The sequence below is a fragment of the Grus americana genome, chromosome 4, assembly GCF_028858705.1.
Source record: "Grus americana isolate bGruAme1 chromosome 4, bGruAme1.mat, whole genome shotgun sequence".
Classification (NCBI taxonomy): domain Eukaryota; kingdom Metazoa; phylum Chordata; class Aves; order Gruiformes; family Gruidae; genus Grus; species Grus americana.
In genome coordinates this window covers 65,263,723-65,286,012 of record NC_072855.1, presented here as the reverse complement: position 1 = coordinate 65,286,012, position 22,290 = coordinate 65,263,723, and the positions used below count along the sequence as shown (strand labels likewise).

General features: G+C 41.0%; 1 protein-coding gene across 5 annotated transcripts in view; it reads right to left on the bottom strand.

Moving 5' to 3' along the window:
- WDFY3 (WD repeat and FYVE domain containing 3) overlaps positions 1-22,290 on the bottom strand; it is a 183,749-nt gene that overhangs the window by 64,790 nt on the left and 96,669 nt on the right. For 4 of the 5 annotated variants that reach the window (XM_054823601.1, XM_054823604.1, XM_054823603.1 and 1 more), the window contains exons 14-20: positions 20,540-20,623; positions 13,868-14,045; positions 11,357-11,571; positions 9,565-9,677; positions 7,176-7,407; positions 4,397-4,497; positions 3,106-3,324 (exon numbers count right to left, since the gene is read on the bottom strand). In XM_054823601.1, coding sequence (XP_054679576.1) covers positions 3,106-3,324; positions 4,397-4,497; positions 7,176-7,407; positions 9,565-9,677; positions 11,357-11,571; positions 13,868-14,045; positions 20,540-20,623 — 1,142 coding nt within the window. The remainder of the gene's footprint in view (positions 1-3,105; positions 3,325-4,396; positions 4,498-7,175; positions 7,408-9,564; positions 9,678-11,356; positions 11,572-13,867; positions 14,046-20,539; positions 20,624-22,290) is intronic. The other variant, XM_054823605.1, reaches the window with a different exon arrangement.

Below are 22,290 nucleotides of genomic sequence, written 5' to 3'. Positions count from 1 at the left end.
CAGGATACTTTTAGACTTTTGACAAGTAGGCTTTACTTCTCCCCTTCTCCCCTCCCTTTGAAATTTTACCTGAAATGACTAGTTTGTTCAAGTTTTTACTAACTTTCTCATGCCACCATGCAAGTCACAAAGATCTTCTGTTGTTTTTCTAAAAAGTTTTTTACAGCAATATTCAACAAGAAATAACAGATGTCTCTCCAAACCTACAGAGCTGTTTTTCACTTTTCTCACACTGTGGAGAGAAAGGTACCCATACTCCCCAGACTTCATCCCCACACTCTTCCCTGCTTCACCATGGTCTCCTCCACAGGCCCCACTAACCCGTCTGGTGTGGCCCTCTCCAAGGGATCTCTGCTGTGGCGCCTGGAGCACCACCTCCCCTCCTTCTGCTCTCACCTCTGTATCCTCAGGACATTTTCCCTCACGTTTTTTTCCCTTGCTCCATGTAGCATTTTGCCCTCTTTTACATGTTTTCCCAGAGACACCACAGGCCTGGCTGCTGGGCTCAGCCATGTCCTGCAAGGGGTCTGCTGTGGAGCTGACCAAACCGGCCGTGTCTAGCACCGGGCAGCCCCGGTCTCTTCTCACACAAGCCCCCTCTTGCCTCAGCACTTGGCCACTATAAAGCTTGCTACTATATTGCTTAAACAATTAGGTCACACACAAAAGAAGATACAAGTAAAAAGAACGCCTTTCAAAATGTCTGCATCAGAATCGCTAAATTACAAAGCATACGTGAAATTAAAGATGAAGTTGAAAGCCTGAGAATTTTTTTCCTTAATAAACACTGCAAATACAACATCTGGCTAGCAAGACACGCATCAAGCGCAGAACAGGGGTACCTGTAACTCAAGCCTCAGCACAGGGGCTTCTCTTCACTTTCTGCAGTTCTAAGGAAAATTAATTTTCTGAAGTGCTGCTACTGAAGGGGTAGCTCAGGGGTGAGACATTTCTGCCCAAGTCAAAATGAAGATGTCACAACATCCCATCTGTTCCATTTCAGTACTGTAACTGCAGTGAGTCGCCCTTGCCTTCCCTTCACTGTATCAGCAGCGGAGCCTGGGTTGTAAGGCCACTGACCTGACACGAGCACCAGCTGCTGCAGGGTGAGGCGAGCTGCATCTGCAGCTCCATCAGCCACCCTTGCATCAGCAGCGAGAGGAGTCAGAGACAGATGCCTGCCTTCCAGACACAGGGCCAGAGGAACCCACTCCCAGCCTCTCCAAGGGGCTGCAAACCACAAGCTGCTGACCACCCATCCCCAATTCACACACCTATACTCTTCAAGCATTTCCCAGGTCTCTCCTCACTAATGGGTGCCGAATTCTCTTCTCCTGAATGTTGAAATACACTTTAGTTCTCAGCGCACAATTTTTAAATTTCTCTAAAAGGCATCCTTTGACTACATACCAGAGGGCATGATCAGTTTGCAGGTGCATTAGCTTCTCCAACACAAAGCAGAATAACCCACATGCTACTTGAAAGCCCCCCCCTTGCCCCCCCCCAAAAAAAGACAAAGCTCAAAAATTCTCCACCAGGGAACACTTCAACAGAAAACAGAAGCTTTTCAGATCTCCCTTCATTCTTTCACATCGAAGGAAAAGAAACCACTAATCCTCTTAATAGCTGCCTGCACAGGGAGAACACTCATTTCTTTAGAAATAGCACAAGGAAAAGGATAAAAGCAGAGTACTTGGAACTAACTTTCAGACACAAAAATAATCTCAAGTTCTTTTTCTCAGCCCAACACCTTTGAGCACAATTCTCCTCCACAAGAAGGATCCTTAAACCACCCCATTTATTCTTACAATAGACAGCGCTTCCAGTCCTCGTGCTGGTGGGCCCACCACCTCTGTTCTTCAGGTACTTCCTGCTCAGCATTTGACGGTACACCACCAACTACGACTTGCCACAGCAGGGTGGCACTCCCGTAAAGCAAAGTATCCCGTTCAATTGAAAAACAGTCTTTGTAGTCAGAGACCCTCAGATGTTCTCTGACAAAGCCTCTTCAAATCCAATCTCTTTTAAAGAGTTAGATAATAGCAGCTTACAAACTAAAAGCATACGACCTATAGCTCCAGTGCAGGCTAAAACAACTAATATGACAACATTAATTCTCTCTAATAAGAATTTGGTCTTCTGAGAGAAAAAACACTCAGTTTTTTTGTAATCTAAGAGGTTTAGTTCCTCGCTTATACTATGGGTCTTCAGCTCTCAAGTTTTAGGTTTTGAACCTAAGAGAAACTACTCCAATTAATGACATGAAAGTCCACTTATGAAAATAAGGAATATTGTATAACAGTTTGCTTCATTGTTTTTTTTTAAATAAAAACAGTTGTATAAATTCTTTGTTAGTGCCTGCTACTCAAAAGGAAAGAATAGAAGCAGGAACAGATTTTTGATAACCACTTGTAACCCAGCATGTTGGTCTCGTAAATAGCTAAGCCTGAAACACACACAGAAGGCTGCCCTGTTCCTCTCAGCTCCTCCGCAGCCACCGGTGCATAAACAGCCTGTCAAAACTGACTGGTTTTGGAGGGTCTGATGGAGGGCAAGGCTGGAGACAGGAGATGGCTAAGCCTGAAGCCCCCGACTGCACCAATAGCTCTCTCTAGCAAATTCACTGGCCTCACCAGCTTCACTTAGATCGTCACTGCACCTCCTGTAATTCCACCTTTGATCACAGATACTCGATGAAGCTACAAACTCTCTCTGAAAAATGATCACAGCATTAAAACATGAAGTAAATAACTGATCGCCTTCAAATAGCCCTCCAGCGTTGGGCCTATCCAGATTGAAAAAGCCTTCGCAACCTATTAGTTTACTATTTCCAAACTTCTTCAAAGCAAAGACAGTTAACATTGCACCTCAAGAGATGATGTCTAAAATATATATGCAGATATCGAATTAGAAATTACAAAAGTTCCTAAATTTCTACATCAATACTTACATTTTGCATTTTTTCATTGTGAAAACCCATTAGGAGCTGGTGAAGCTGCAACTAAAGTTCCATCACACACAATTCTTCTAGATACTAGGTTCAAAATAAACTTGCTGTTGCATCCCCATAATATTGTCGGGATTAGCTGCTGACACAAGTCTTACCATAATTTTGAAGCAATTCTTCTTTAGTTGAAACAATCAGTGACCGGTCTTTTGCTGAGAGGACAATGGCAAGGCATACATAATGCTGCTCTGAGGAGTTTGCACGCCGCACTACAGTAAGAAGTCTCACAGGATGGTTATTAGGAGGTGTACTAAAATGTTCAATACAAAACCAAGTTGAGTAGCTTAAACCAGATGGTGGGGGGAAAAATCTTTCACCTAAAAACAAAAATATAAGCCCATTATATAGTCGCAGTACCTAGTACTTAAGATACCTACTTGCTCCTGTTCCTTTTATGCATATCAGCTCAGTTGATACCAGCTGTGCTTTCTCAAACTCCTTCATTGACTTCAATGTTACTTCTTTCATTTCTGACTCAAGCTTGGAGGAAAAGCCACATAAAGTTGGCTCATAGGGGTTTCTTTCAAAACAAAGTAAAGCAAGAATTGCACACTATTTCCTCCTATTCTAAAACCAAAAATCAGCTCTGAAGCTGTGCTTGTTCAAAACAACCCAGTTTCAATTTCCTAGACCAAAAAAAAGTGGAAATGGATCAGGTCCTCAGGAACTGCTGATATAATGATGAGATGCTTCTTCTACAGATGTGACTCACTGAAGAAGCCTTTGTTGAAGATCTCTCCACCACATACACCTTTCATCTCCTGGGGTACTCCCACAGAACAAAGAGCTCACAGACTTCAAGTACTGTCTAACACTAATTCCTTCTTACTGCAGTAAAGTTTCAACTTAGTTAAAAAAGGTGTTAAGTCTAAAAACTAAGTGTTCATGTTCAATTAGCCCCGCAACACACCAGGTTCCTGTAGGGTGAACAGCCTACGGTGAGCAAGCATAAGAGATAGCAAACAATTTAGATGGGATTTGTGTGACAATGTGTGTAACTACACCTGTAATAAATTCAGTCAAGAATTCAGCAGAACAAAGCCACAAGCACAGCGTTACAATTCATTCTGTGTTGCCTATGCTCTTCACACTACACCTCAACTTGTTCTTAATGCATCCAGGTTCATTATTCATATGCTTCTCTTGATTACAATTTAACCTGCTGCTGAAAGTCCTGTATTTTAAAGCAATATAAGATACACATGTACGATTGCTTTTCATTGACTTGGGGACAAAAAGCAATAGAAACACATGCAAAAAGGTGCAAGAAGTTCTCAATTGAGTGGACAACGTCCAACACCACACTATCACTTCGTGGCTAACAAAGAAACATAAGAGAACTAAACATCAGACACAAAACACTGCTAACAGTCATACTTGAGTACTTACCAGTTCCAATTCCACTGACAACTGCACCGTCAATAAGTCCTGTTGTAACAGCATTATTTGTAGGTGCATTATGGGGAGCCAAACTTGGCAAGAACAGGCAGCTGTTAAACAGAAGACCAGTAACGTACTAGACTTTATGAAAGTCAATATAACCAGAGTTAAATACAAACAAAATATAGCCTAGGAAAATATACCAGAAGCACATCATCAGTCTCCTTGACTGTACGTATTCATGAAAAGTAGAAAAGAATTCTCAAGATTTCTCCTTGTGAGGCTAAATTATGTCCAGGGCAAAGAGATCTGGCAGCGTATGTCTTTGGTGCAAAGGCACAGAGACTTATGCCCATGTGGCTCCATCGTGTAAAATGCTCCCTTGAGGGCAACCATAACTCACTGCAGCCTTTGAGATGTTCCGGACTCTCAAAGAGATTGGATTAGCTAAATATTCAAAAGCTACGGTAACTGCATACTATGGTATTCTTATTTTAAGTATGTATGCTCTCACAGTAATGTCATATTTCACCAAATTAGCTAGATTGGTTCCTTACAAAGGCCACTGATGCTGTGGACACAATGGAAACAGATATAAGGAGCACCTCCCTTAGGTACTGCAAGATTTTTAAGAGCCCAGAGGGTTTCAGTGATCAGCCTATCCGAGGTGGAGTGAATCCCCACAGGAGTTCAGCTTCCAGTTTGCCTACTGGATGCAAAATGATGGCTCTTCCACATACTGAAACATCACCATTTTGATAATATTTACACTTAAGCAGGCTAGTTTAAGTATGCTGTAGCTGAGTTGCCCAACAGAGCTAGAAGTTATTTTGTTCTCACATAAGCTATGAAGAGTTAACTTGACCACCCATCTTGAAAGCAAGAGCAGTTCATGGCTCTTGTGCCTACTACCTTCCTTTTGATTACAGTTCTCATTATACACTTCTTCCTCCCTCTTGAAAATGTTCTTCTCTGGGTGAATCCCCCATGGTCAACAGTGCTAAAAGCATGTTCTCTCTAAGCAGTTAACTTGCAAGGGTCCACCAACTGTTGAATTTATGAAATACTCTGACACTTTAAAACAGTCCAAAAAGTTCTTAGGTTTTTTTATTGATTACAACAGCCGCCTTAGGTGACTTGTTGAAATTACAAGAAGACACAGCTGCATTACATGGATTATTTTTGGACACGTTACCAGCACCTACAAATCTTCTGGAGCAAGCGCAGAGACAATTCATTTTGCTAGCCTATTTCAAGTTCTTCTTAAGTCCAAAACATTTTATTTTCTCTTATGAAGGGTGTAGAACAGACCTTTCAGCAGCATCTGTTTTCAAAGGAAAGTCTGTCCCTGACTATATTGGATGCAAAACTTTTACTGCGCAAAGCTGAAAAGAGAATGCAGAGCAGCAGAGTTCCTAAATATCCAGGCTGGACTCTACTCTCAGACCAGTTATCCCAAAAGAACTGGAACAGATGCAAGTGGCTCTGTCAAAGGCCACCTCAGAATAGAAACAGATTTAAGAAACACAGTAGTATAAATATTATGCCTGGAAAGAAAAAGACAAGATGAACGCTTCTGTCAGGTGGAGCTGTTTCTGGTTTTATGAAATTGTGGTACAGCCATGGAAAACAGATAATTTCTACCTCTTCTCACAATTCATTTTAAAAAAGAGACCAAAAAAAGAGATCGAGGAGCTACTCATCTCATACAAGAATTTGTCACACTCTTTCGGGCTTCATAGCAGTTGTCATTTTTGGTGGTTTGTGTCACTGAACTTTTTAATAAATCTTCTAGTCAAGGTTTTTAAGCTTTTAACCAAGCTTCTGGGAAATTCTGAACAATTCCTTGTAATTCGAGGTGCCATTCACAATTGTTTGACTTATATGTACTTCACAACACTGCCCTCTCTGAGATACTGGCTTTCAGCCTATTTGTGAGCCTCCACCTATGGACCAGTCCGCAGGCAGTTAAGGAATACTTGTTCCTTATACTACTGGTCTGAATTCTCATAGCAATTTTTGAGATACTTACCTCTCAGCAGAGAACAAACTGAATGTTCTGAAGTTTTTGTATTCCATTTTTATAACAAAAAAGACAAAACATTTTCCTTAAACAGATGCTGAGAATGGTGTCATGTTTTCATCTTCTGAATAGTCAATAAATCATATTACATGATCCTCAAAGTGTCTCACTCAGCAGGTGTTTAGAGAAAAAAAAACAGTAAGTGAAGGTGATACTGGGTGCTAAAAGAAAAAGTGAGTTTAAACATTATATTCAGGCTACACCTCCAGTTAAAAATCATTTTTTTTTCCAGTTATTTGGACTCAACATAGCTTCCTTCTCTCCTTTACTTGTATGTCTGATTTGCCTACATCCACACTTCGAAGTTTTTCGGCAATTTTAAGTGGGTTTCAGAGCATTTGGGCCATCCAAATGTCACACACAAATCCTAGCAACTAGTGAGTATCTGCAAGGGCATGCTGGTATTCCTTCATTTTAAAAGGCACACGAAATCCAGAACTGAGAGGGTACTATCAACATTTAGATACATACCTACTTCTACTTTCACACACAGCTAGCAAGCATTTGGTTTCAAGGCATTAGTGAATGACAGAGTGGAAATTTATGTGGCTTGAAGTGTTCCTTTCTTTTCTTTAAAGAATTCATTTGTTTCCAGTTTGCAAACAGTCCATTAAAAATCACAAGTGTTTCTTTGAAAGAAGAAAGAAAGAAAACATTCCACAGTGACAGTGCCCCATGTTATCTGAGAACACTGTAGGACCTTACCCGAACCCTTCAAGAGACGTGTCAAACTCAATGAACGCTGGCGTAACTGATGATCCATGAAGCCTGATATCATGTGGGGTTGTCATGGAGACCAAACACTTCACTCTCGTCAGGGGTACTGTGCTCCCTTCTGCTGGCTTGAGCAGGCTCTTGCTTATCCGATAGTGGCTGTCTTCATGCAAACTGAAGACGCTGTCAGAACCCAGACCTTCCATTGAGGTAACCATGCTATCTACAGTAGAAGCCAAGAAACAACACAGCATTGCAAAAGGGAGGCATTTTCAGGCTATTTATTTGGACTTTTCAAGTATTGCTTCCAATGCAATAGCTGAATTGTCAATCATCATCGACTAGTTCAACCTATCAGAAGATTATGAGTTGGGAAGTATTGCTCTCATTATAAAAATGTTCAGCTGAGGCACAGACATGAGCATCTTGTGCAAGGTATTACAGAAAGTCTGTGGTAAAGCCAAAAAATTGAGCCAAGAGGTCATCCCATTACCTAACACGAGGAAAATGTCCCTTTCGCTGAGGCTCTGTTTCAGGTGCATTCCTGCTACCTGACTTAACAGGCAGGAAAAATACTACTTCATGTTTTTCAGATGCAGTAACTCTGAGCTAAAAGTCTCAGAGCTCTCAATAAGCAGAAAGGCTCAGTAAGCTTAGCCTAGGAAATTTAACATAACTTGTGGTATTCAGAAGCTAGCTTTGCCTTCCCTTTCCTACGTTAAAAACTTTTCAGACTCACATTTTCATAATTTTCATTGTTCACTTTCCCCCGTGATAATACCCTATTAAAAATAAATAAATAAATAAAGCACTGGCCAAGAGATAAGTTGAATCTCTCCTTCGCTCTTTTAAAATGTACTGAACCTGATGACATAACATGAATTCAGTTATTTTATTTTGGGTTTTTATTTCATTATTTAACACTTGTAATTCAGTACCATACAGGATACTTTCTAGTTCCCTTTAAATAATTCAAACATTTTAACTAAGGTATTTTTAACTATGTGTTACAATTGGCCATACAATGACTGAGTTGACACATAGAAATAAATATCACATGCTTTGGAAACTTATCAATAATTTCTTTGTATTACCGTTTACTGAGACTCTCCTATACTACATAAAGAGCTATTCCCAAGTTCTACAATTCATGGATAACAACAGGAAGGAGGTGCATGTGGAAGAGAGATTCAGACTGCCTGGAGGAATCCATCGGTTACAGACATTCAATGCAGTTTATCAGATTGATTCATTAAATAGCTGGAAAACAGATGTAACTTGCCAGTGTGAAAATCAGAGCTGAGGTGTAATTGCTGATAGAATATGAAGTATTCTATCAGATGGATCAACTTCCATGACAGGATACCACACAAAGTTATAATGAAAATTTCCACTGCATGTATGTATGTATGTGTATCTATAATCTAGGAATATCTAGTGAATATTCTTATCAAAATACATTGTGTATACCTTCCCACAGTGTTAACTGCAGGACTAAAATTGAAACTGAGCTGTTGTGGTGTGCCTCCCTGCCCCTTCCTCGCCCCCCTCTTTTTTTTTTTTAAAGCTGATGTCTGTCCTTTTTCTTGAAAATGTTTAAGTTACTATGCGCTCATAATTCAACACATACTTACCACATACTATTAAAGATTTCAGTTTTAATATACTAGGTAAGTAAACATATTGAAAGCGAGCAATGAGTAAAACCATTGTAAGTATTTACCAGGAAAAATTAATGAATGGTTAAAAAGGCACTGCTGAGCTTTAAATAATTAAGAGTGGGTGTTCCAACTACAAATTCTACCCCTTTATAAGGGAAACAATATTAGATTGAGATTCAGCCAGATTAGGTAAATTGTGCTTTTTTTTTTTTTTCATTCTTTCTATTTTTTCTCATTACTAGTGATGCTAACTATGAGCCAAGTTCTTGAGTCTAGCTTAATAAATGGAATTATGCTTAGATGTAGGAATTTCAGTTATTTTATCTGACACCTTACTGAACCCATGAGACACACTACATAGATTTAATGATATGTGATGTGCATATGAAAGTATCTGAGAAAAATACTTTTCCTTTTACTGTTAAATAACTACAAATTCAGGATCTACTCAGGACTTAAAAGCAAACTACTATCATATTTAAGTTACTGTTCCTAAAATAAAAAATAATTATCTCATTGGATATATATTAAATACAAGTACTACATTCCCTCTGCTTTTAGAACTTCCAATCAAACTGTTCTGATGATTTCACATTCATACAAAGCCTGGGCAAAGTTAGGTTTTTACAGATGTTTATCTACAAATTTTATGCAAGTATGCAATCGGACAGTGTCAGTGAAGCATTCTTTATACAAATTTCTAGCACTTCAGCACCTACTTCTCATTTCTGGTTCAAAACTTAGTGAGCTGGGTTTGTGCACTCGGTACTGTTTCAACAGCTTTTTGTCCCAAGCACCGCAATTCAAAGGATTTCCCAAGCGTAAAAATTCCCTAAGGAAGAGAATAAAAAAAATCACAAATAATTTTGTCTATTTATTTGTCTGAAATGGCACCAAATCTAATACCATTTTTTAAAAAGACAGTAATTACTTGTAATAAACATAACTTTTAACTAAGAAAATAAACTATGCATAATTACAACAAACACATTTGATCCATTTAAAACTATTTCAGTTTTGAACACATGCTCTCAAAAGTTGACATTATTTTAACTAATCAAACAATTTTGATAAACTTCCAATTCCCTTTTCTTAATTCCAAAGACTTGGCTTGAGGCTGCCGCATCCTGTAGAACATCAGGACACTCACTCATGCACATTCAGCAAGCTGAACTCATCTGGAAAGGCAGACCACAGGCTGAAGTAAGCGACCTCAGCGTTGTTTTATCCGTGTGTCCTATTTGGCTGGGGGATCGTTTCATAACTATCAACATCTGTATCTAAAGATAACTATAGCATCTATACCTACAGCTACCTAGGCTATCAGTATCTATGCTCATGGAAGCTTAAGTCCCTGCAATGTGACTACCAGCAATCGTGCTCTTTGCAGAATCATTTCTGACATGGCTAAGTGCCACTCAAGGGAAGTGAGCAGCTGTCCTAACTACAGGTCAGCCACTCAGTGATCCATAGGAGATAATACAATTACATTCCTTGTTCCAGCTGAGATCATAGAATCACAGGATGGTTTGGGTTGGAAGGGACCTTCATCTAGTCCAATCCCTCTGCTGTGGGCTGGGACATCTTTCACTAAATCAGGTTGTGCAAAGCCCCATCTAGTCTGATCTTGAACACTTCCGCTGATGGGGCTTCTCTGGACAACCTCTTCCAGTGCCTCACCACATTTATTGTAAAAAAAAGCCTTCTTTATGTCCAGTCTAAATGCACTCTCTTTCAGTTTAAAACCCCTGTCCCTGGTACAGTTGCTACAGGCCCTGGTAAAAAGTCCCTCTCCATTGTTCTTATAAGCCCCCTTTTCATATTCAAAGGTCATGAGAAGGTGTGCCCAGAATCTAGCAAGCAATCCAAACCATCGTACAAGTGTGTGGGTAATTAACAAATGGTTCAAAATACGCTCATAAACTTTTCAAGCTTGCTTTTCTAGTACTAGCATAGATGCACAAACCTATTTACATTAATATGCAGAAAGATCAATTTTTTAAAGCTATGCATCCCCAAATTTTTCGAGACACCTCGTTTCACATTCCTGCATTTCCTTCACACAAACTTAAGTGCTAAATAAAACTGCTGGCCCAAAGCTTTTCCAATCTGAGGTATTCAGTATTGCACACAAAAGCATGGGAATCCACCCTCATGTCTTCTCTTTCTGAGGACCTATCCAGGAATAGCATTTTTGATAGCCTCTCAAGATTTGCAGAAGCAAGCAAGCATTTAACTTCAGTACAATCTCTGTGAAAAACACCGAACAGATTTCCCTGATCCCCACTTCTCCCTCCTCCCCTGCCTTCCAATTCCCTACATCTCCAGGGCTACGTGCTGATTAACAGAAGCAAGACAGTCTATTTGATGAGAAATAAAACAGGATCCTGCACAGTCGCTACCACAAAAGGTCATTTATGCTCTCTACCAATCCAAGCCATTTAAAGACAGACAGCGACAGCACAGGCAGCAGGGCTCAGCTCAACTGGACTTCAATGCATTCTTTCTGACCTCAACACCATCGGCTGCAGCGCCTGGGAAGCCAGCCTTTCAAACATCCTTTGGAGTGGTGGATGCAATGAGTGGTCCTCATCAGCCAGAGCAGCGCTGCATCTTTGCAGAAGTCGTGCATGGAGCCCGGCTTCACACATCACTTGCTGGTTTCTCTCTGCGTGCACTAGAGATTGCAGGATATTGGCCACTGCCAGCTGGAGGTCCAGCGCATGCTGAAAGGAAGAGCACACAACTTGAGAAGATGCAAATTGAGAAGGCAAAAGAAAGCCCTTATGCATAATAATGAAAAGGAAATCACTATTAGATATAAATAACAAAATGTCCTACACTTAAATATGTGTGTGGGGGTGTGCGTGTGTGTGAAGAGGCACTTCCATCTCTTTATGAGAAAGGATAGTAAGTTATATGAAGTATTACCATGACCATTGTAAAGAAAAACAGTTCAGGCAGGGATGGTTAAACTAACCTCTCCTTTTCACCAGCAGAAGTGAGTCAGTTTAGAAGTTCTACATGCTTAGAATGTACTAAGAACTTTTATTTTTATGACTGCTAAGCTACTCCTAGTAATTTAACATAGAATCATTTAGGTTGGAAAAGACCCTTAAGATCATCAAGTCCAACCATTAACCTAACACTGCCAAGCCCACCACTAAACCATGTCCCTAAGTTGCCACATCTACACGTCTTTTAAATACCTCCAGGGATGGTGACTCAACCACTTTCCTGGGCAGCCTGTTCCAATGCTTGACAACCCCTTCAGTGAAGAAATTTTTCCTAATATTCAATCTAAACCTCCCCTAGCATGACTTGAGGCCATTTCCTCTTGTCCTGTCACTTGTTACTTGGGAAAAGAGACGGACACCCACCTCGCTACAACCTCCTTTCAGGTAGTTGTAGAGAGCAATAAGGTCTCCCCCTCAGCCTCCTTTTCTCCAGACTAAACAACCCCAGTTCCCTCAGCCGCTCCTCATAAGACTTGTGCTCTAGACCCTTCACCAGCTTTGCTGCCCTTCTTTGGATATGCTCCAGCAGCTCAGTGTCCTTCTTGTACTGAACACAGTATTCGAGGTGCGGCCTCACCAGTGCCCAAGTACAGGGGCACAATCAGTTCCCTAGTCCTGCTGGCCACGCTATTTCTGATACAAGCCAGGATGCTGTTGGCCTTCCTAGCCATACCGCTTGGTCATGTTCAGCTAGCTGTCAACCAACACCCCCAGGTCCTTTTCCACCAGGCAGCTTTCCATCCTCTCTTCCCCAAGCCTGTAGCATTGCATAGGGCTGTTGTGACCCAAGCACGGGACCCGGCACTGAGCTTTGTTGAACCTCGTACAGTTGGCCTCAGCCCATGGATCCAGCCTGTCCAGATCCCTCTGCAGAGCCTTCCTACCCTCAAGCAGATCAACACTCCCACCCAAGTTGGTGTCACCTGCAAATTTACTGAGGGTGCCCTTGATCCCCTCATCCAGATCATTGATAAAGATATTAAACAGAACTAGCACCAATACTGAGCCCTGGGAAACACCACTTGTGACCAGCCGTCAACCAGAGGTCTGACTGACAGGCCTGTAGTTCCCTGGGTCCTCCTTCCAGCCCTTCTTGTAGATGAGCACCACATTTGCTAACCTCCAGTCAACTGGGACCTTCCCAGTTAGCCAGGACTGCTGATAAATGATGGAAAGTGGCTTGGTGAACACTTCTGCCAGCTCCCTTGGGTGGATTCCATCTGGCCCCATACACTTGTGTGTGTCCATGTGGTGTAGTAGGTCACTAACCATCTCCCCTTGGATTATGGGGCCTTCACTCTGCTCCCCATCATCATCTCTATAAAATTTAAGATATATGCAACATAACTGATAAATTAATGCCCTGAAGACAGAAAGTCATCATACTCATCACCAGTAGAGGACAAGAAAGAGGCATTGAGTCTCGTAATTCTTGTAAGCTTTTGGAAGTGGGGTTTTTTTTGGGTTTTTTTTTTTTTAATAAGTAGTGTTCTTCAGGGAAGATATCTCAAACAAAAAATAACTTAAGTAACTTCAAAAAAAGTCCAACAAATTCTACCACCAGTAGAGGTTTTGATTTGGGAATTGTACAAAGTAGGCAGTACAATTTTGGAACTAGAACATATTCCAGTTATTTCAAACGCCACGTATACACTGAGCTATAATGTCCAATCCCATGTCCTCCTCATACTACGCATGAACAGCTGATACATCAGTAAAAACATGAATTAATCACAGTGCTTGGAAACTTATGACCACTTCAGACATTTCTTTAAATTTACATTGTTGCCAGGAGTTTGAAAGAGACAAACAAAACAAAGCCTATGAAATAAAACAAATTTCTATCAGACCTCTATGTCACCAGTTATTCAACTCAACTAGTCTGTGAAATATATTAGTTTCTCAAGACAAACTAAGAGGACATCACCAGTTTTCTTATTTCCCATAAACATCCTTTTTCCCCAGTCACTCTCAAAGCCAAAGACAGCAAATTTTTTTTCCCTACCTCTGGGTGTGTAGCTGATCCAACAGAGGCCAGAAGATCCAGCATCGCGAGCATAGCACCAGGGTGGATAATGACTGCATCAGAGCTCTGTATGGATGTGGGTCCCGTTTGGAGTTTCACATCAGCTATGTTTTTCTGAGGGCAAACGGGAGGTGTTGAAACAGAATGATATGCGTGCCTGCAGGACAGAAAACATACCATAGTTACAAAACCCATCTATTATGAGCTTTGCATTTTTCAAACAGCGGTAAATTGAACTGGCCTATAGGTATGACTCCCCTCTCCCTTCTTTTCCCTCAGACAGACCAAGTGCTTTCTTCTTCTCAAACCTGTTGGACATATGTGTTGGGTTTGCGTGGCAAGGTTGGGGGGGGGGGCAGCGCTACAGGGGTGGCTTCTGCAAGAAGCTGCTAGAAGCTTCCCCTGTGTCTGATAGAGCCAATGCCAGCCGGCTCCAAGACGGACCCACCACTGGCCAAGGCCAAGCCAATCAGCGCCTCTGTGATAACATATTTAAGAAGGAAAACAAAACAGTTGGGAGAGCTTTTGCAACCGGAGAGAGGAGTGAGAAGATGTAAGAAACTCTGCAGACACCAAGGTCAGTGAAGAAAGAGGGGGAGGAGGTGCTCCAGGCGCTGGAGCAGAGATTCCCCTGCAGCCCGTGGTGAAGACCATGGTGAGGCAGGCTGTCCCCCTGCAGCCCATGGAGGAAGGATGAGGGGGTGTAGAGATTCTGCCTGCAGCCCATGGAGGATCCCACGCCGGAGCAGGTGGAGGCACCTGAAGGAGGCTGTGGCCTGTGGAAGCCCACACTGGAGCAAGCTCCTGGCTGGACCGGTGGACCCATGAAAAGGGGAGCCCATGCCGGAGCAGGTTTGCTGGCAGGACTTGTGACCCCATGGGGGACCCCACACTGGAGCAGTCTGTTCCTGAAGGTCTGCACCCCGTGGGAGAGACCACGCTGGAGCAGTTTGTGAAGGACTGTAGCCTGTGGGAGAGACTCCCTGTTGGAGCAGGGGAATGATGAGAGGAGTCCTTCCCCTGAGGACAAAGAAGTGGCAGAGACAATGTGTGATGAACTGACCGTAACCCCCACTCCCCGCCCCCCTGTGCCGCTGAGGAGGGAGGAGGTTGAAGCCGGGAGTGAAGTTGAGGCCGGGAAGATGGGAGGGGTGGGGGGAGGTGTTTTAAGACTTGGTTTTACTTCTCATTGCTCTACTCTGTTTTGCTTGGTAATAAATTAGATGAATCTCCTCTCTAAGTTCAGTCTGTTTTGCTCGTGATGGTAATTAGTGAGTGATCTCTCCTTGTCCTTATCTCGACCCATAAGCTTTTCATTACATTTCTCCTCCCCATCCCACTGGGGGAGGGGTGAGTGAGAGGCCACGTGGTGCTCAGCTGCCGGCTGGGCCTAAACCACAACAACGCACCTCCCCAAAAACAACCTCAAAACATTTCAATTTCTCAACTACGCTTGAACTCAGAAATCTTTCCCCCAGACTCTACACAGTTTGAAGAACTTAAAGGTTGCCTTTATTGTCTCCCTCTTTTCATTCTAGTTGCAGCAGCACACAATGACAGCAGCATGCAGGCTGCCACTGCTCCTTTTCTGGGGGACAAATTCAGCTTTGAATACATTTCTCCCCATTTGCTTTTTCTTAACAACAGGTTATAAAATGCACTATCACAAAACCCTCAGCAATCCCTAATTAGCCTACAGGAACAGAAAGTTGGTCTCAGCGTACACTCGTACCAGCAGTCCTTATGCTCTCAGTCTTCCCGTGACTGCTACAGCAATTTAATTTTACATTAAGCTGCTTTAGTCTGATCCAGGGAAAAGAGGCTTTGACACACTGACTTAGAAGCAACCACTTGTGCTGAGAGCTGTAGATGCATTTCTCACTGAAACTCTCAGAGGTATCAGCTTGATGCCGTTCTTTCAGCATAAGATTCAACACACAAACAGCATCAGCAGCTTACTGAACATACGCTTTCAAGATGGTACTTTACAAGCAAAAGACAGCTCAAAAGCCTCATGCTCACAAAAAAACCCCACCCACCCAACCAACAGCCAAAATCATCCATATTCTCACAGTATTTATCATATAGGCTCATTTGTAGGAAGAAAGAAAACAAACGCTGTGTAACAATTACTCCTGAAGATCAAATATTGCCACAAGAAGTGAATCCAGCTAAAAATGGGTCTCTTCCTATCAAATCAGTTTAAAGAGGCATTTCCTCTCTCCTGTTCCCAGTGACAGAGATTTACCTGATCCCTGACCCTAACAGAAATAACACCTGGAGACTCACTGTGCCTCTAACCCATCAGGCACTTCCAACTGGGAAATCTTTTCGCCTGGGAAAAACAGGACATAGATGGGAGATGAGGAAGTCTGCAAGTGCAATTCTGTCCTAAACACTTTGAAGGTTGCATCTTGAACGCACACACCCCAGCAAGAAACATCTTTAGTGGAGGAAGGCTGAGGCAATGGATTATTTAGCCTAGGACAGGACACTAGGAAGTACAGCACAATCTTCTTGTGCTGACTGGAAAATGGGCTGGATAAATAATTATTGTTCCAACAAAAGTGTTCCTATTGAAAAGGCTCATGGCAGATCAACAACAACTTGGTATCTGAACAATCCAAGAGAACTTTTTAAAAGAGTTTTTGAAGACAAATGAAATTACTGATGCTTTACTCATTCAGTTAATATTTATAGCAAACGTGAAATAGTACAGCAATTCTACTGTAACCAACGACTAAGAAAAAAATCTGCCCAAATAAATTTTTCTAGTGTTTTTGCAAACTCTCTAACCATCAATTTTCTAAACTTCTCTAGCAGACTCACCAACTGAAACATCTGGCAAGTAAAGGAAGGCTTCATTGTCTCTTTTAAAATTAAATGGAATTAAGAACAGCAGAATAACTGGTAATACTATCAGAGAGAGATATTATCTCAACCCTTTCCTCTGTCTTAATGCAGAGATCGAAACACTGGCAATTGTTTCTCATGCATCCTAACAGCACTGCTCTTCATCTGAAGAGGAAAACTGCTACCTCTTTCCAATGTCACTGTGAGCGTCTCAATGCAGGTTTTACAGAATACAGGTTAAAAACTAAATTTAAGAATGCTCTTCAGTCTAGTGAAATTCCACTCCCCAAGACATTCTTGAAGATCAAGCTTCCATCCACTTCTAATCACAAATTTTACTTCTAAGCATCTTGATCTGGACTATCACATTCACCTCATTAGGTAAACTGTGAGGTTATAATACGGTAGTACAAGGACAGCCTACTAAAAACCCAAGACATTGCTCAGTATGGTTCACAAACAAGCACGTGAACCTGGCCTCAAATGGCCTGGCCTTCAACAGTACGTACAATAAACTGAAAAGAGGATACAGTCAAGACCAGGCAATTCACTTTTCTGTTAGCAATCTAAGTAAAAGTTATGTCCTTGAAGCATATGTTATTGAAAGTCTTTCACATAATTTTAAAATGCCTTCTATATTTAGTTTTTCCATATAAGGAGTAGTAGTATCAAAACACAACAGAAAAACAGTTCAAAAAGATTCCTCTAGGTAGGGAAGAGAAAATAGATCCTACAGAATCCTGCCAAAGTATTCATCAAATGTTACAGGTCTATGGGTCAGTGCAGAACCTGCAATAAATTAATTTAGCCATGCTTATATATTCTTTATATGAAAGCTTTAAGGGAGAAGAAAGGAAGAAGTGGAAAATGGAAAAAGACAGTGTACTGAAGATGACACATAGATCTGTCTAACTTAAGAAAAGAAACTGAAGAAAAATTCAAACTTAAATTATATAATTAAGTACACCTCTTCATGCAAATTATAACACCATTTTCATCTGGAAAGAAATAAGTAAGATTTATGGTAGATAAACCCTCTGCATATCACTCCCCAAGCATGATCACCATCCAAACTTTGTAAAAACTATGGCTACAAATATTTTATAATCAAAGCCACATTCTATTCTCTATTTCATCCTGTCAGGCCCAAAGCATCCTCTCAAAAAAAAAAAAAAATCCAAACACGAATAAACAAAACAAAACAAAAACTTATGAGAAGTTAGAAGAAGCCTTGTCAAGATAAGTTTTTTCTGCCAAAATTTACAGCAATCAAACAACTGGCAACGCTGTAGTTCTTGATTCAAATTACACAGGAGGGGCGGAAGAACAATGCATTCCAGGTAACAGAGAAGAGAGCTATGTATCACCATCCCAATGCACGTGCTAGAAGAGTCTTACCTACTCTGATTACATAAAGGATAACACTTGGAGGGCACCACTCCTCAGAGAAATACAGCTTTGAGAGTGGCAGACATGTCTCAAAGAGACTATTAGCATATCTATGTATCCAGAACTGGTCTAGACTGCGTACATCCAAACCAGAACTGTAATATTTTCGTGTGCAGTGTCTGCTTGCTCTTTCAGCCAAATAGCACAGGGCTCTGCCTCAGGTACCTGTCTTGGGAGCCAAAAGGCAGAAAACCAGGCCACAGCAACAAGGGAGATCCCAGGGAAGCAAAGTAAAGGAGACAGAAAACAATAAAAGAAGAGCAAACACTTTTCTCAGAAGAGTCAACTTCAACAGAATCTGACCATATCTGACATTTAAAAAGACGGGGCGGGGGGGAGGGAATCAAATAATATTGGACTACAAAATCCACATTGCTTATTTTTGAAAGTAGGAAGGTCCCAGCTACTGGCACTGAACTCGCTAGGAATGACAAACATGGTGCTGAACAACCGTGAGAAAGCAGACAGCTGCTCAAACAGACTTTTTGAAAACCCTAGTCCTGTCTTTTTTTCTTGCAAACATGCTTTTACTGAAAAGTTACCCAGGCCAGCACGATCATTCTTACTGTCTACTTTTGCTTTGAGTTTTACACAACTTGTTATTACCCAAAAGCCTTATTTGTTTGTGAAGATCCATATCAAGCACGCTCCTTTACCTCAGCAAGTACCCACGTTGCTATACTTGTGCTTGCCTGAATTGCCCAAACCACCCCACAGGGATACTGACTTTTTAAACTATCCAATCTTTACCTTGCCTTGTTTCACACAGTTTCCAAATAACTGCTTGCATTTTCAGTACTACAAAAAACAAACAAAGGAAGCCTAACACATCTAATCATATATACATATATTTATATTTTAATTACCAGGCTGCATCAACTACCCATCTGGCACTCTTTTATTCATTAAACTCTGGAATCAGCTCCTGCTTGGCAGGCATTGCAAGCCTTTGCATACCTGCATGTTTGAATAACTCAGTGAACCTGAGCAGCCATGCCAGTTACACCTGGGAGAACAGTAAATGTAGTAAAGGGCAATCCGTAATGCTAGAGGTTAATATCAGGGCTGAAGCTGTAGAAAAAGTCTCTACAGGAAATGCTGTTTTCTTTCATGTTTCTTCAGAGTACATGAGACGGGAAGGAGTTTGGCAGCTAAGGTTTTTTTCTGTGAACTGCAACTGCTGCGTTTGTTCCTAAATGCCTCAGTGTTAGAAAAGAAACAACAGTCTAAGAGGTTCTGGAAAACCTCTTATTGGGAAAGTGGTCTTGTCCAAGCCAGTCCCTGCAGAATACCCAGGTATGACTTGGGTAATGTCACTCAGCAAGACAGAAAAAAGCTTCTTTATTAATCTGCTCAAGTACAAATACTTCATTTCAAAGTTGTTTCTAAAAGTAGCTTTGGTTGTTTCCCTTTGTAAAATATTTTTCATTCCAAACATGAAACTTGACAGCATATTTTAAGCTGTACACCACGCAAGAATGACTGCATTTTCCACACATGGCACCCGCACCTCAGATAACCTACAGTCTTTCAAATGTCTTTTTAGCCTTCAGAAGCAAATCCCTGCCTAATGTGCATCTTTAGTTAACAAATGGCTGCCCCCTTCCCTGGGGACTCCAGGAAAAATCTCCTTTTCATCATTTGCACAGGCCTGTAAGTCACATTGTTGTTGAATCAGTAAGTTCTGCACACCCCGCCCCCCCCCCCAAAAAAAAAGAAAACAATCTACCAGATACTAAGATGCATAAGAAAATATAGTAGCTTGCGAGGGGAAGTGGATGCTAGGATTTCTGAATTGTGTCATTTGTACTTTCTTTCTAAACCTTTTAATTTGCATGCCTCTACATCATTTGGTAGTCAAGTACCGGCATATTCATTCTTTATTTTTTATTCTGCACAACTGACAAATGAGAACCTTAACAAGCCATCCACATTGCTACTGAAAGTACCATTTCTTGAAAAATTAGTCAAGAAAAAAGAAATCCTGCTGTATTAATCGATCTACTAGCTCAGTCTGAACTTCTTTGAACTGCTCCTGAGAGTGTTGTGTATACCTCCCTTAGATCGTTTCTTATAGTAGACCTTATTTGGTTCTGAATCATGAACTTAACTTGAAGTGCTTCAGGAGTCTGGAGACACTTCTAATCTCATCCATCAGCATACTACCTAGGATTCACTATGAAACATACCTTTACATTTATTTTATCCAGTAAACACACAAGTGAAAATGCACACCTCAGGAAAAAAAAAAAACACAACTTGAAAGGTGAAAAAAGCCCCAAAATTAAGAAACACAACAGTGAGAGAGAAATCAGAAGTGAGATCAACTTCTCTTTGAAGGGTCGGTACCTTTTCCTGGACAAAGCTGGCGTACCCCAGGGAGAGGGGAGAGAAGTCTCATTTGTCAGGCAAGGAGGGATCTGTTCTGCATGACTACAGACAAAACACAGACAGGGGTAGGACAGAGAGGTTAGAGAAGAAACCAGAGGCCATAAGCTTGTTAGTTTTACAAAAGTGACAAGAAAATCATTACCAGGATCCGTTCTTCAGAAACAACACAGACATCAAAGGATGCTAGTGAACAACACGCATCAAGTAAACATGTGGACATGCAAAGTGTGTACTTGTTTTATGGCATGACTCTGCAGTGCTTGTTCATCACTCCGCAGAGGTTTATTGATATGACCACACTAGCAAAACAGAACATCTTTCAATGTTAAATAGCAGGAATTGAGAGGAGAAAGTGAAGCCTCAGTAAATTAAGTATAACCAACATGGGTAAGAAATAAAATCAAAGTAAATTTTACAAAGAGTGATGATCAGAAAATTTAAGAAGGAGGGAAGAATGCAGACAGTGAAGATGACAGAAAAAAAAAATGAGAGGAACTTAATGAGGTAACTTATGCAACACCACCATGAGATTTACTTACCCCATTGATTCCTCATACTCTACTGTTAGCCAGTGTTACAAAAACTTCTACAGTATGTGCAACACATTCTTAATACACATTTGCCTCTCCCTATCTGAATGCTTTAATAATATCTTAAAATGAGATCAAGTGAATTGATTTCTGCAGTTGGCTTTTGGGTTTTTGGGTTTTTAGATTTTTTTGTGGTTGTTTTAAGAGAAAAGCATGGAGATTTGCTGCTTTGGAGGCAAAAATGTCCATTAACAAAATGATGACGTTCGTACTTTACTAGTCACCTAGTTTAAGAAAGCCTGACCAACTGGAAGCTCTATTAATATCTCAACATGCACAGCCACATCTTCAACTCCTGGAAAATCAGACCCTGTGTTTGACTAACTAGGTGGCCCGTCTTACTAAAACAGGGTCACATGCATTAAATAGCTAAGGTGCAGAAGCTCCAAGGTCTCAAATACAAAGCTCAGATCTGTGTTTTACTTTTTTGTACCTTAAATTATGGGCAAGAACTAGTTTAAGACAAGCCAATATTCAACACATACATCAGTAAGTTTTCTTGTCATTTTGAATCAATTTTAAGACACTACTGTTTCAAATCTCAAGTATAATTTAAATTCTAGTTGTTTAACTCTGGGAGTGTCTCCCAGTGAAATATAAAAACCTAGTAATTTACAGACTAGATAGAACTTTAAAGGACATGCCAATTCATCTAAAACAAGACGTCTGGTCTAGATGTGTTTAGTAAGGAGAAAAGGAGGCTAAGGGGAGACCTTATTGCTCTCTACAACTACCTGAAAGGAGGTTGTAGCCAGGGGGGGTGTCGGTCTCTTTTTCTCAAGTAAAAAGTGATAGGACAAGAGGAAACAGCCTCAAGTTGCGCCAGGGGAGGTTTAGATTGCACAGGCTGCCCAGGGAAGCGTTTGGGTCACCATCCTTGTATATAAATATATAAAAGACACGTAGATGTGGCGCTTGGGGACATGGATTAGTGGTGGACTTGGTAGTGTTAGGTTTACAGTTGGACTCAAGAGTCTTTTCCAACCTAAATGATTCTATGATTCCAATTCATCATGATATTATTTAATTATGTGAAGTCTCATATCAAAGGAAACATGAAGTTAAGATCTGATGTTTAACAGCCAATTTTTCATTTGACCTAATAGAAGCATAAAAATC